Source organism: Lissotriton vulgaris, chromosome 4_1 (assembly GCF_964263255.1).
Source record: "Lissotriton vulgaris chromosome 4_1, aLisVul1.2, whole genome shotgun sequence".
Taxonomy (NCBI): domain Eukaryota; kingdom Metazoa; phylum Chordata; class Amphibia; order Caudata; family Salamandridae; genus Lissotriton; species Lissotriton vulgaris.
The window spans coordinates 1904718100-1904731018 of NC_141691.1; the positions used below are offsets into that span (position 1 = coordinate 1904718100).

At 46.5% G+C, this 12919-nt stretch overlaps 1 protein-coding gene across 1 annotated transcript in view; it reads right to left on the reverse strand.

The window, feature by feature from the left end:
- Positions 1 to 12919, reverse strand: part of DNAAF11 (dynein axonemal assembly factor 11) — a 175901-nt gene that overhangs the window by 142603 nt on the left and 20379 nt on the right. Inside the window, exons 5-6 of the mRNA XM_086918090.1 lie at positions 2498 to 2721; positions 985 to 1173 (exon numbers count right to left, since the gene is read on the reverse strand). Coding sequence (XP_086774216.1) covers positions 985 to 1173; positions 2498 to 2721 — 413 coding nt within the window. The remainder of the gene's footprint in view (positions 1 to 984; positions 1174 to 2497; positions 2722 to 12919) is intronic.

Consider the following 12919-nt stretch of genomic DNA (forward strand, 5'->3'; position numbering starts at 1 on the left):
TTGTTTTAATACCTTTGGCATCGTTTAATGAACCTGCATGGAACTTTAATCAAAAAAAGTTCATCCTACTTGGGTTAGTCTTGGCATATTATTGGGATCTGACAAGGGTGGCTGAAAATAAAGAGGGGGTCAAAAAGTGAAATTTCCATTTTAACTCAAGTAGGATTGATGCTGTCCCCTGCAGAGACAACAGTTTAATGAAATTACACAAAACTTGTCATGAAAGTAGAACTTTACTCATGGAAGTGCCTTTGTTTGGTGTAAATGAGATTTGATAATCCTGTGCTAGATTTGTGACAATAAAAACAATCAAAATTGAGACATAGGTAGATTACCAGACGTATACTACCTCTAATCTTCATGCAAATGGGGTGTTACCATGAACTGGTAACAAAAGTCCTCCAGCGGACCTCTCCGACACCAAAATTTACTAACACACCGTTCATTCACCAGGACGTTGCCACCCAGCTGGAGTCAGACTATAACACATCATCGATGATTCAGATTCTGGTCTGCGATGGGAACCCGAGAATCATATGGTAAAGCACCCCACAATAGCAGCACCACTATGAGGCCGTACTAATGGCAGTTTGGGCACACTGCAGATGCCAATAACCTAACATACAATAGATAATGGTTTCAGAAAATCTGCAGAAATAGTAGAATTTCTGGTTGTTTAAATGAGAAATCGGCATACAAAACAGGATTTGTGACACACTGAAAAAATAGGATTGCCGTTTGAGAACACTCAGTAGGAATCTAAAGCACTGTAAAAAAGTGACGAAACACACGGAGAGACCGTTAAAAATGCCTAGTCTACAATATTTCTCCTTTAGTTAGAAACTATTTAAATTACACAATTAACAATGAGTAGTATAGTCCTAATCCATAATTAACAAGAATCAGTCTGCACTAAATTAAGACCGATGTATTAAATTCAGAAATACCATTACATTCATCATTTGACTTGTGGGTATATTTTACCTTAGCTTGTCTTTAGCTTTGCGTTTCTCCTCCATGTATCTGTGAGTTTCTAATCTAGATTCAGGAGTGTAGAGTGAAGTCTCCTGCCAGAACTTTCGGTCTTTAGTTTCATCTGCTTCTTGCTTTAATTCCTCAATGCGTCCTTCTGCATTTATCTGATTATTTTCTTTTCTGTCAGCACAGTGTTCTCTAAAAATAATTTAACATACATAAAAAAACTAAAACACTTTGTCAGAAATTGTGTTTCTGGTTGTCAGAGTATGCACCCTCTGTAAGCAGGAACCACCACTCTACTCGGATAAGTATAGCACATACTAAGAGTTTGCCTGTGCTCACCCTCAGTTAGCTTGTCACAGAGCAGTCAGGCTCAACAATGTGTAAAGTATTTATAAACACACACACGCACAGTTACACAGAGAAAAGAACACAATAGTACTCCACACCAGTTTAGAAATATAGACAATATTTATCTGAACAAAACAAGAACAAAATGACAACAATCTAACATACACAAAGCAAGATATGAATTTCTTAATATATATTTGGTACTTACAACACCATTTTGCACACAATAAAAGAGACTTGATGAGAAATGAAAAAAAGAAGTAATAGACAACACAGAAAAGATAGAAAGAGTAGGAGTTTTGAGTTTTAAGCAAGTTAAGAATAGCAATTTGAGTCTCTGTAGGGCGTGACGCGGAGATAATAGAAACAAGCATTTGCAATGCAATAAGTCTCGCATTTACGAGCGTTTGAGCTATTGGCATTGACGAACGGCCACCATTAAAGTAAAAGTGCGGTATGCGGCGCGTTGTCCAAAAAAAGCATTTGTTTGTCAAATTGTTAAATAGTGGCTGTTGACATTTCTTTAGACGCGGCTCGTCTAAAGAAAGGGGAGAGGCCTCCATTAACATGAAAGCGCAGCATGAGGTGCTTGTAAACAACAAAAAAAGTGAATAAAAGAAAAAAAAATGCAGCCACGTTAGGGGCAGTGAATAAACTAAAGGTGCAGATGCCACTGTGCCATGCTGTGCTTAAAAAAAAATAAAGCGTTAGGAGAGAGCGTGTTTTTTGCCCGCAACAGCAGGCAGGTGAAAAACATTTAACGAAATAGTGCTCAGAGGCTGTAATTAAAGCCTACTGAGTAAGAAAACACGTAAGTGGGCTAGTCTTTATTGGAGGTTACAAGATCAGACAAGGAGGGACTACTAATCCTATTGACCATTAAAACGCCATCGTTTACAAAGGACAATGACACAAGCCAATGAAAAATATGGACAAAGAGTGAGCGTAGCTTTAAGTCCATACCTGAATACAGCGTGCATCGAAGAGCAGCGCATACGCTGCCCAGGTTTGCCCTAAAAAGCGAAACAAAGATATAAGGGAGCAAAGAGAGTCAAGACAAGCAAGAGAGACTGGAGGCTCTAAATACATTATAAAAATAACCGAGAAATTGGAAACCGATGATCCCCTTTGAACATAAAAGAAGCACTGTAAATACAGCAGTACATACAGAGTGTTGTTGATGTCGGTGTACCAGCGCCCATCGAAGCCAGGCCTGCCTGCCTTCTGTCTTGACAAGTCTTTATCCTCCACTTTTGCCTGCGCCTCTTCTTTCTGCTTGGCTCGTTTCAACTGGTAGGCATGCTCTTGCTCTCTGATTTGTTTTTGCACTACTGGGTAATTCTGCACTGCCCGAATCCTTTCAGTGCGTTCGATTTCTTTGCCATCTAACCACTGTGCAAAACACAAAGCAAAAACATTGAAAGATGAAATACCAGCACATACATACTGACTGCCATCAAGCAGAGGTCGGTGCTGCCATATCTGCCCTAGACTCAGTCCTGCAATGATTCACAGCAAGTAAATATAAATGAGACTATTTCTTATAGGTGTTAGACATGGATACTCAATTGCATGCTTATCCAGCTCGCTGCTTCTCACTTGTTTGCCAATAGGAGCATGAGCCTTCTTCCGACTGTCCACTTTGGTGCTTTGTATTTGTTATGATATTCAATTGTGGGCACTCAGAGACAGACTGACGAACAAGTTACATACCTTCGGTAACGCTTTTTCTGGTAGATATAATATCTGCCTGTGGATTCCTCACCTTGTGAATATCCCCCTTGCGTCAGCAACATTTGGAAATTCTTTTCGTAGCCTCGCGTCGACGTGGACTTGGACGTCATAGAGACACGGCCTCGCACGCGACTCCGCTGACGTCACCGACGCCTATAATAGGCCCACGCCGGCGTGATGACATCAGTTCCGCCCCTTTTTTCCGTGCCTTCGAGGCACACGGACGGACCAATGACAGTAGATATATACACAGTATACACAGTACATAAAGTCAAGATAACACACACAGTGTGAAGCAAATGCAGGAAAGCAATTGAAACAACTCCTTGACAAACAAATTCATATACAATACAGTAAACCAGGTATAGAATAGTGGACAACGGGGAGGCGGGTGGGTCAGTGAGGAATCCACAGGCAGATATTGTATCTACCAGAAAAAGCGTTACCGAAGGTAAGTAACTTGTTCTTCTGATAGATACATCTGCTGTGTGGAATCCTCACCTTGTGAATAGAGTCCCACAGCAGTCCCCACTCCCGGAGGAGGGAGTCCACTCTTCTAAACCAGGAAATCCTGGAGGACAGAGCGCGCAAAGTGGCCGTCCCTCCTCACTTCGGAATCCAAACAGTAACGCTTCGCGAAAGTGTGGAGGGAAGACCAAGTTGCCGCCTTACAAATATCTCCACAGGAACACCTCTAGCTAAAGCCGAGTTAGAAGATTTAGCTCTAGTAGAATGAGCCCTTATACCCTCAGGAGGCTCCTTAGCGGCCAAAGAGTAGCAGATCTTAATACAGAGGACGATCCATCTTGACAATGTTCCCTTATGGACCGCTCTTCCTCTCTTGCAGCCAGCAAACCCAAAGAAGAGCTGGTCATCCAAACAACAGTCTTTAGATCTGTCCAGGTAAAAGGACACCGCCCTCTTTGGGTCCAGACGGTGTAATCTCTCCTCCTCCTTGGAAGGGTGAGGGGGAGGATAAAAGGTAGGGAGGGTAATGGATTGACCAAGGTGGAAAGGAGTCACCACCTTAGGGAGAAAAGCAGCCCAACCAAATGATCAGTATGAATGGACAGGAATGGGCTAAGAGCTTGAAGCTCACTTACCCTCCTTGCTGAATTTATTGCAACGAGGAAGACTGTCTTAAGAGTCAAAAGCCTCATAGGACATTTATGAAGAGGCTCAAAGGGAGCACCCATCAAAAAGGTCGACAAGATTTAAGTCCCACTGAGGCACAATGAAAGGAGTAGGAGGGAACTTATTTGTGAGGCCCTACAAAAACCTAAGAACAACAGGAGACTTAAAAAGAGACGGCTGGTCAGGCATGCAGAGAAATGCCGACAGCGCAGAAAGATAGCCCTTAACTGTGGCAACAGCAAGCCCTTTGCCGCGCCAGAGAAAGAGCGAACTGAATAACATCAGACAAATGAGCTCTCAAAGGGTCAATAGATTTCCCCCCACACCAAGAGACAAATTTTGACCATCTGTATGAATAAACGGTCTTAGTGGAGTCACGCCTGGCTGACAAGATGACATCAACCACGTCAGGCGGGATTGAAAAGGAATTCAGGTTGCCCCGTTCAATCTCCAGGCATGAAGGTGTATTGTCCGGAGGTGGGGGTGTAGAACCTGCCCCTCCATCTGAGAGAGGAGGTCTGCCCTGAGAGGGAGACGGAGCAGCGGGTGACAGAAGAGGTGGAGAAGATCTGTGTACCACACCCTTCTTGGCCAATCCGGGGCAATCAATATAACTTGGGCCCGGTCTTGGCGAATCTTCCTCAGTACCCGAGGAATCAAGGGTATGGGAGGAAACGCGTAAAGGAGTTGTCTTCCCCAACTCAACTGAAACGCGTCCCCCATGGCTCCTTGCATCGGATACTGGAGACTGCAGAAAGACCGGCAGTGAGCATTCTCGTGAGTGGCAAACAGGTCCACCCCAGGAGCTCCCCACATCTGAAAGATGTCGTGAACAACCTCCGGATGGAGCCTCCACTAGTGGTCGGCCGAGAACTGCCGACTGAGAGTGTCCGCACGAACGTTCAGAACTCCGGCCAGATGATTTGCCATCAGCTAAATCTGACGGTCCTGAACCCAGGACCAGAGACGCAGAGCCTCTCTGCAGAGACATTGCGACCCCACTCCTCCCTGCTTGTTGATGTACCATATCGCGGTCGTGTTGTCCGTCAGGACCTGGATCGACCGACCGCGAAGGAAAGGGAGGAAGGCCTTGAGCGCCAAACGTATCGCCCGCAATTCTAAAAGGTTGATATGAAGCAACCTTTCCTCTGGAGACCAAAGACCCTTGACCTCCAGATCCCCCAGATGAGCACCCCACCCAAGAGTGGATGCATCCGTTATCACTGTGGCCACCGGAGGAGGCAGATGAAAAGGCTTCCCCTGTGACAGGTTGCCTTCTACACCCCACCAAGACAGATCCGCCGCAGCTTCTCTGGAGATCCTCACTGACTCCCTGAGATCTCCGTTGTGCTGATACCACTGCCTGCGGAGGCACCACTGGAGCGCCCTCATGTGCCAGCGTGCATGGTTGACCAACAGAATGCAGGAAGCCATCAGACCGAGCAGGCGAAGGACCTTCAAGACTGGAACGACCGCTCCATTGTAGAATAAAGGAATCATTTCCTGTATGTCGTGAATCCTTTGAGGTGGAGGGAATGCACGACATACAGTTGTGTCCAGTACAGCACCTATGAACAGGTTGCGCTGGGAGGGCACCAGGTGAGACTTGGGTACATTTATTGAAAAACCCAACCGGTACAAAAACTGAGTTGTCTCCTGCAGATGCTGGAGCACTTTCTCTGACGACTCTGCTTTGATCAGCCAGTCGTCCAAATAGGGGAATACTGGAATCCCCGACGTTCTGAGATTTGCTGCCACCACTGCCATCACCTTGGTGAAGACTCGAGGCGCAGTAGTAAGTCCAAAAGGAAGGACCGCAAACTGATAGTGTTGCGATCCCACCGTAAAACGGAGATACTTCCTGTGCGACTTCAGGATTGGGATATGGAAGTACGCATCCTGCAAGTTGAGCGACACCATCCAGTCTTCTTCTAGCAGCGCTTGAAGAACCTGAGCAAGGGTGAGCATCTTGAATTTCTCCTGTTTCAGATAGAGATTCAAAACCCTGAGATCCAGATTCGGACGAAGTCTGCCATCCTTCTTGGGAATCAGGAAATACCGGGAGTAGCATCCCTGACCTCTTTCCTGCTCTGGGACCACCTCTATCGCACCCTTTCTTAACAGAGTCAGCACTTCCTCCTGCAGAAGTAACAGATGTTCCTCCGTGCAATAACCTTGACAAGAAGGGTAATTGGGAGGGAATTCCCGAAAGGGAAGAGCATACCCATTTTCTACAAGATTGAGAACCCAAAGATCTGATGTAACCGATTCCCAATCCTGCAGAAAATGGGTAAGCCGACCGCCCACCGGACCCACATGATCCTGAATGGCAGATCTAGGGCTGCTATTCTGAGGCTGGAGGGTTGGAGGAAGTGGAGGAGGAGGAGACTTGTCATCCACGAGGACGTGCCCTTTGCTTTCCTCTTTACGACCTGTACACGGAATTTTGCTGCTGCTGCTGTTGCTGCTGCTGCTGCTGTTGCTGACCTTGTCGGTAATTCCCAAAGGAGCGACCAAAACCCCTGAATCTCCTTATGGACGAAGAGCCTCTGACCTGGAGACCTAAAGATCTAGCAGTCACCCTACTGTCTTTACATCTCTCCGTGGCCGTATCTGCTTTCTTCCCAAAGAGACCAGATCCATCAAACGGAAGATCCAGCAAAGTCGCCTGAACATCCGCTGAAAAGTCCGAAGATTTCAGCCAAGCCGACCTCCTAGTGGCGACAGCCGTGCCCATGATACGTGCCACCGAGTCCACAGTGTCCAGACCACTCTGTATCACTTGGCGATCCGCCGCCTGTGCATTCGAAATAACCTCCTCAAAATCCTTCCTGCTGGCTTCAGGAACCTTAGGAGCTAGAGTTTGCAAAGAATCCATAAGGGCATGCACATACCTCCCCATCAGACAAGTGGCATTAGTCGACTTCAATGCCATGCTCGCAGAAGAGAAGGTCTTTTTAGCAACCTGATCCTGCTTCTTTGCCTCATTTTCACCGGGCACCTGGGGAAAGGCACTCACATTCTTTTTGGAGCAGGCTGCTTGAATGACTAGACTCTCTGGTGATGGATGAGACGTCAAAAAAGCAGGGTCTTCAGGTGCAACCCTGTACCTTCTAGCCACACTCTTAGACACCGCAGGAGCCGACAGCAGTTTCTTCCACACCTCTAAAATGGGCTCCGTTAAGGCGTCATTAAACGGAAGCAACGGTTTCACCACAGAACTAGGTGAATGCAAAACCTCAGTGAGAAGATTGGACTTAAACTCCACCGTAGGCAAAGTCAATTGCAAAAGTTCCGCAGCCTTCCTCATCACCACATGATAAGGCTGGACATCCTTAGAAGGTGTATCAGAGCCTGAAGGTAACTCCCACTCTGGAGAGAAATCCAGGCTCCCAGCCAGATCCTCAAAACAGTCCTCATCCAATTCACCTTCCTCCAAATCTGGATGTGACTCCATATACATCATTTCTTCATAAAGGCGCTGTGCCTCCCTTCTGGACCTCTCCTTCACACTCCTTGCAGCTGGATCCACCAACGGCTCCGACGGAGTCGGGAACGACGTTGGCAACGAATCCGAAGGCTCAGCGGGATGCTCTCGGAACCGGCGTCGACGACGTCGGCGGAGCTGGAAACTGCCAATGCGGCGTCGGAGCGGCATATAAGGCATAAATGGAGCAGGAGGATAGGACTGAGGGACTCCAAGATTGAAAGCCAGAGGACCCATGGGACCGAAGGTGCACCAGAGGGGTACCATGCCCTTGAAAAGACGCCATACATAGCGTTCAGAAACGCCGATGGGTCCTGGCCTGGGGTTGGAAAGGGTGGCTGTAAACCCCCAGGCTGGTCTTGAGGAGGGATTGGATTCGGCTCTTCGGCAGGCGTAGAACCCACATCCACCTGCACCTCTTCTTCATCTCGGGCCGGGGACGGTGCCGGAGACGGATTCGAAGCCAGAGTCGTGGACTGCACCCGCGACTCCGAAGACGAGGCCTCACCTTCTGGTTCCGAGACTTCCAGCGTAACCACCTTAGAACGCACCTTCTTCGGTGACCTCGAACCCGACTCCTTACTAGAACAACGTCGGGACTCATGCCTCCTCTTTTTAAGTTTCCTTTTCGACTTCGAAGCATGGTCTGTAGCGGACCTCGAAGACGACCCCTCTCGAGATCTGGATCTTGACTTCGATCTCGACCTCGACCGCGCCCTTCGAGAACGAGACCTCGAAGATCTTCCTTTTCCAGCCTTCAGCTTTGCCACCAGGAGCTTGGTCTCTCTTTCCCTCAGGGCCTTAGGGTTCATCTTTCGACATGAGGAACATCCATCCACATAGTGGTCTGAACTTAAACACCAGATGCAGTCATCGTGCGGGTCGGTAATAGACATCATTTTACCGCACTCCCTGCAGGGCTTGAAGCCGGTCTTCTTTGTCGACATCGTCGAAGAGACAGGATACAGAGAAGCAGAAAGTGGTAACAAAAAGGCAACAAAGTACCAGTTGGCTACTGAGATTCCTGATAACCGTTAGCGTCGACGACGTGGAAAAAAGGGAACTGATGCCATCACGCCGGCGTGGGCCTATTATAGGCGTCGGTGACGTCAGCGGAGTTGCGTGCGAGGCTGTGTCTCTATGACGTCCAAGTCCACGTCGGCGCGAGGCTACGAAAAGAATTTCCGAATGTTGCTGACGCAAGGGGGATATTCACAAGGTGAGGAATCCACACGGCAGATGTATCTATCAGAAAATGAATTTCAGATCAGACTACTTTCCACGATGGAAAGAGTTGGCACAAACAGGCATACTAACAACAACCACCTGATGTTTCTGGACAATCTACGACTAAGCATGTTGCTACAGGCTGTGTGTGTACCTGTAAGCATGGGGGCCAGAAGGTGCACAGTTGCGAGGTTGTATAGGCTGCTTTCCAGCTAACCCAAAGTTGTGGACTATTCCACTGGGTAAGATTGGGGTAAATCGCATGATTCCTATAGATTCTTGGCAGACAGGCAGACAGTAACGTTGGGATTAAACCAAACCTTTTCTTTTTGTCATTACAACTTAACACTATAGATGAGTCTTGGCTCCCTTGCTAATTGGCAATTTCGATTCTAGATTATCTGCAACCTTATTAGTATTACAAGTAGTATTAGAACTTCTTGTCCTAGGTAAAGGAACATCAAAACTAGTCCATTATGTTTGACTGTAAAGCTGCTTTCAATCAGACTTTAAACAACTTATGACGACAATTATTCGTTTCTGCCCTGTAATAAGGAGTGCAAAAGGTCAATGTGTCCCAAATCAGTTCCTTTTCCTCGAACGCCAGATTAAATGTCTAGTAGGTATGCCCTATTTCAGGAACTGGCAACAGTCGTGTCTGCAGATTCTCTTGAATCTCTAGAAAAGAGTGATAAACCTAAAGTCTTTCAAAGTTCATCACATGACAAATGGAAAACCATGGAAGGATTTTCAAGAGTCCACGGGGATCCTTACCCAATAAAGGACTACAGTAAGCTAATGGGGATTGTAAAAGGCTGAGGCCGAAGGTGGGAAGTGGGTGGAATTGTCCAGCAAATTTACTTTAAAGGGTTTGCTGGAGTAAGTGAAATATGGTCTGTGTTTTGGATGCGTTAGTGAAACTCACAGAAGGAAACTTGCAGAAGGTTTGAGAGCTTCAACTGGTTGAAAGGTGTTCAAGCAAACTCTTTTGGCGCAGTGGGAATGGGACTATATGCTGCTCCCTGTGCTGTAGTTCCTTCACTTTTCCCACTGGTTATGGCCCAGCAAATTATTGCTGGACATTTAAAGGCCTCGTCCCTCCCTCTTGCCAATTGTCTTTTTGTTGAAAAATCTTTATTAGTCACTAGCAGCCCGTCCCGACGTTGTCCGGGGGCAATACAGCTACCAGGAAGTCCCTTACCAGGCGTCATCCTCGGGGGCCGGCTCAGCCCCACGGCCCCAGTGTCGCCGCCGCTCTCTGAGCATTGCGGAGATTGCACTGAACCGGGTGCCAGTTCCGCGCTCCTCCCCACGCTCTTGGCCGGACGGCAGCTTACAGCTACCAGGAACTCCCTTACCTCACCAGGTGTCGTTTCCTTGCTCCTCCCCGCGCTCTTTGCCGGACGCCAACTTACAGCTGCCAGGAAGTCCCTTAACCTGGTGTTGGTTCCGCGCTCCTGGCCGGACGTCCAAACGCTGCGTTACTTTTCCTACGGCTCCACTTTCGCCGCAGCTCTCGCACATTTTACTGAACCGGGAGTTGGTTCCGCGCTCCTCCCCGCACCACGCCCACACGTCATCGCGTATACGCCGCGTTATGCGCCCATGAGGCCGTACGCCGCGTTCTATCACTGGATGCATACGCCTAAGGACTACTTTTCCCCTAACGTTCTCCCCCCCCCCTTAATGTATATGGTGTGGTGCTATAGCCTATGTCCATCTCGTGGACCTCCCCTTTCCAACGCTGTATAGGGTGTTGTGATTGGTGGTGTAGTTCTGGAGTTTACCCGCCTCAAAGGTTCCCAGTTCTCGCTTTATAATAGTAGTATAGATTCGTTGATAGCGAGCCCAATACTAGGGCCACATCTAATATCAAATTAGGATAATACAGTTGCATCGCAACCAATCAAAAGCATAAATTCCAAATGAGTAGAGGGAAAAGGGATTAGGGAGGGGAGATGATGAAGGATCATTTAGTTTCATCCACTCAATCCCCTCTTAGTCCTATATATGGGGTCTGTGGTGCAGAGGCCTTGAAGAGCGGGACATCCAGAGAACAACCAATAAGCCAAGAAAATTGTTTCTTGTTAAATATCCACACTGCGGAAAGACGAAAGGGAAGACCCAGTGCCTTGAGACCCTTACGGGTGAGTAGCGTGCTTCACAATTCCCTGATGCATTGATTGATTGAAGATAGTGAAGCAGGTGCTACTAAAGTTTCGTATTGGTATAGTGAGTTGAGGGTTGCTTTATAGGTGACACATTGTGACCAGAGTGGCATGATTGGGCTGGTGATGGTCACAATGGTTACATATGTTGTACGAGGTCTTGTTCCTCAGCGTTCAAAATATTTTGTAATAGGTATACCAATGAATGCTATTTAGGGGAATGCTTACAAGAATCCTGAAGCTACCCCATTTGCGTATGTTTCCTGGACCGATAATGGTTCACCATCCCATTGTACAATCGATATATCAGTTTCCACTGCAAGAATGTGTGAGCCTAATGGGGGCCTTCATTGGGGGATATTAACTACAGCAAATATAAATGCACAGTAAACAATCAATTCAAGTGTGGTGAGTATGAGCCAAATTTATTGTGTACGTATGAACAATTTGGTCTAGAATATCAGCAATACCAAGCTTGGGGACTATTTCTGTATTAGCAGTTACATATCATGTCCTAAAATGGAGAACACAGGTAATCAGCATGTTCAGACCTGGATTCAACATGTTTACATAAATGAAAAACTACAGTGCACTTGGAACTTACTCCCCACGCCATTTCAGACTGTGCCGTCTATTTTGAACACCTACTTTTGGGCATTAAGATTAATTAGTCCTTATAAATGCTAGACCGAAGTAGATTTGAAGGATATGTTTGTGCATCAAATGTATGCCTCATACAGCACTGTGAATTATGACGATTTTACAGCTCTGGATTTAGCTCAGTTTTCGTGCAGCTACAAGATTCCATGTTATGTGTTTATGCCTGCCATCTGTACCTTGCTGTGATATGTACTTGGCTCAGTATTCTTCACTGCTCGTTCTTCAAAGTGAAATTAATTAAAGTCCCATCTTTTGATTATATTCACTGTGTAAATCCCGAAGAAAGCGGTCAGAAATAATGTAACAAGCTTAAACTCAACATCAAAGTACAGGCAACAAACTAGAGGATCATGCTCAATGTGCTTTCTTGAATACATTTACTGGTGGATTCATTAACAAAAGATGTTTTCCATATTAGAGATCTTTTCTTAGAACTCTGATATCTGGGTTCATCTGGTGCAGCTCTGAGGGCAATAGGACCATTAACCCAGGTAGGTCTGTGTTGCTACAGATTGTGATGTGAAGAGCAACACAATTTCAGCTGAGGGGAGGAGAGACTAATACGGGAAGGGGGAAAAAAGTATGGCGAATTGGATAATTAATACGCAAATGTTTAAAACATGAAAAATTAAGGAGAATTGAGAAAAAGGAACAGCCAGGACAATAAGAAAATTAAATGTAATACCGGCTGTGAACAGGTATGTATGCACATGAGAAGGAGGCCTTGAGGCCTGTTCACTGTTCACTGTTCACCTACATCAGGTGCCACCTGCAACTACCTACATAACACACCCGACCTTTAGGTATGATATCTATGTTAGGGCAACAGGCACCCCGTGAAAATTGGGGGGCAGGTGGGGAGGACATAGTTACAAAGGTTTGGGAACATTTGAGGCAAATGGTGATTCCTATCGTGCAACAGTAAGATGTATCCGCATGCTTGATGTATCCGTGCCTGTTTTGCATGTAACATGTATCATCATCATATAATCTTGTTTCCTGCAGTTCTACAGATTGCAGTCATAACAGTCATGGTGAATATGTGACAAGATGCACAAGTTACTACTTGTGTAACGATATATCTGTAAGAGACATTAGTTAGTGATATATTGCTTACCTTAGAATATCCCCAGGCGTCAGACTGGATCCGCAAACTCCTGCGCAGCAATACCCCTGCGCG